Source organism: Penaeus vannamei, unplaced genomic scaffold (genome assembly GCF_042767895.1).
Source record: "Penaeus vannamei isolate JL-2024 unplaced genomic scaffold, ASM4276789v1 unanchor2659, whole genome shotgun sequence".
In the NCBI taxonomy this organism is placed as follows: Eukaryota; Metazoa; Arthropoda; class Malacostraca; order Decapoda; family Penaeidae; genus Penaeus; species Penaeus vannamei.
The window spans coordinates 5,065-7,225 of NW_027215647.1; the positions used below are offsets into that span (position 1 = coordinate 5,065).

The window sequence follows — 2,161 nt, forward strand, 5'->3', positions numbered from 1 at the left end:
TCTCTGTCTCTCTCCTGTGTGTGTGCCTTCTATTTTCTTGTGTCATTTTCGTCTCTCTCTCTCTCTCTCTCTCTGCGTGTGTGTGCATGCCTTCTCCTTTCCTGTGTCTTCATCTCTCTCTCTCCTCCTTCCTCTCTCTTTGTTTACAAAACAGTCACAAAACAAACGACAGAATACAAACCCACGAAGAACCCGTGACGTATGACGCAGAGAGTCAGAGATCGGAAGCAAACTCAATGACGTCACAACGAACGTTTTTGATTTCCTGCAGAACCTGTTTATAAGCCAATCGTCGTCGCTTTGGTCGCCAGTGGTCATCTAACGCTCTCTGGAAGGAGAAGTAACCAAGAACAGAAGTAAACAAGAAGACAATCTTCAGAATGTCGAGCCAAAGGAAGTTCTTCGTGATCGGGAACTGGAAGATGAACGTGGACAAAGCCCGGATCGACAACATCGTCAAGTTCATGTCGGCGGCCTCGTTGGACCCCAACACAGGTCAGTTCCACACATCTACTTCAGTTCGTGTTAGGACTGAAGTGAGTAGGTAATGAAGGATAAATTCAGTTCAGTGATTATGCAATGTCCACAAAAGCGAGATATTAATTTTCTTGTCCCAAACAGAGGCCGTGGTTGGCTGCCCTTCCTGCTACCTGTCCTACGCCCGCCAGAGACTCCCTGACGAGATCGCTGTCGCCGCTCAGAACTGTTACAAGGTAAGATGTTCTTTCCATAAACGTAAAAGCCCAGATCGACCATATAGTAGCCTTGATTCTAGCAGAAAAAATGAAACAAATATGATATCAATAATCGTCACCTCGTGATATTTTCGTACGTAGGTCGCTCATGGTAACTTCAGCGGCGAGATTTCTCCCGCCATGATCCTGGACTCGGGCTGCGAGTGGGTCATCCTGGGTCACCCTGAGCGAAGGACCATCTTCAAGGAGTCAGACCAACTCATCGCCGAGAAGGTCGCGCACGCGCAGCAGACTGGCATCAAGGTCAGCCTCTTCCTCATCGCTTTCTTATTTTTAGAGAATGTTTTAAAAGGACTCGAATGGGATAGACATGGAGATTTGCTTTTCTAGATATGCATGAATGATTTAATTAATCTTAATGTGCAATTGCAGATAATCGCGTGTCTGTGCGAGACGTCGGAGGACCACGAGGAGGGTCGCACGGAGGACGTCGTGTTCGGCCAGATGAAGTCCCTCGCCGCCAGCATCAGCGACTGGTCGCGTGTGGTGATCGCCTTCGAGGCTCTGTGGGCCAGCAATACCGGCGTCCTGGCCACAGCTGCGCAGGTACAGGAGGCCTTGGCCAAGCTGCGACACTGGCTGCGCGCCAACGTCAGCGACAAGGTGGCCAACAGCACCAGAATCCTGTACGCAGGTTCCGTTTCGTCGAGCAACTGTCGAGAGCTGGCTCAGCTGGAGGACCTGGACGGCTTCCTGGTGGGGAGCGCGGCCCTCAGACCCGACATCGTCGACATCATCAACGCCCGACGACCCGACGTGTCCAGCCTCATTGCGCACTTCGACCGACCCGACGGCCGACGCGCCTGACGCGGGGGGCAGTGCGCTCTTTTTGCTCGCTGATTTTTGTACAGATATTTATGGACGAATGTAAATATGGGCGTTATCATCCTATGTATTTCTCATGTATGTTTTGTTATTCACCCTTTTAACCGCTAAGGATTTTTATTTTATTTTACTTTAATGTGCTCTCTTTCAAATAAAGTATTTTGAGATATACACGGTCCTTTTATATTTTCTAAAACATGTGTGAAGGAGCCCATACATGGAAATGTATACATATACATATATGTATACATACATACACATATATATAAATAAATATATATATTGTGTGTGTATAAACAAACGCATATGTATCCAAACTTATATATGTATATATATTATATATACGTATGTATACGTGTGTGTGTTGCCTTTGTGGGTTATTAATTGACCTTTAGTAAACAAAGGATATTTTCCTTTGAATAGAGAAAATAACTGAAAGATATTCAATTATTTTTTTTGATGCTCACATAATTTAGAATTAAGTGGGATAGACGGCATTAGCTATATGGAGAGAACTGTAATTATCAATCTATTGTAGACCAGGATCTCCTTACAAGATGGAATTAAGGAGTTACTAAGCT

The 2,161-nt window shown here is 45.6% G+C and overlaps 1 protein-coding gene across 1 annotated transcript; it reads left to right on the forward strand.

The window, feature by feature from the left end:
• The first annotated feature begins 311 nt into the window (after positions 1-311).
• On the forward strand, positions 312-1,751 carry LOC113802426 (triosephosphate isomerase). Its single transcript, XM_027352998.2, has 4 exons — positions 312-495; positions 622-713; positions 837-998; positions 1,128-1,751. The coding sequence occupies exons 1-4, from the start codon at positions 381-383 to the stop codon at positions 1,560-1,562; spliced, it is 804 nt and encodes a 267-aa protein (XP_027208799.2). The 5' UTR covers positions 312-380; the 3' UTR covers positions 1,563-1,751.
• Positions 1,752-2,161: the final 410 nt, after the last annotated feature.

What these genes read in the sequence shown, in the direction of transcription:
- LOC113802426 (XM_027352998.2), top strand. Translation starts at nt 381, where the DNA reads ATGTCGAGCCAAAGGAAGTTCTTCGTGATCGGGAACTGGAAGATGAAC. An exon ending in CCGCTCAGAACTGTTACAAG is followed by an intron (nt 714 to 836) that starts GTAAGATGTTCT and finishes TTTCGTACGTAG; the next exon opens with GTCGCTCATGGTAACTTCAG. An exon ending in CGCAGCAGACTGGCATCAAG is followed by an intron (nt 999 to 1,127) that starts GTCAGCCTCTTC and finishes GTGCAATTGCAG; the next exon opens with ATAATCGCGTGTCTGTGCGA.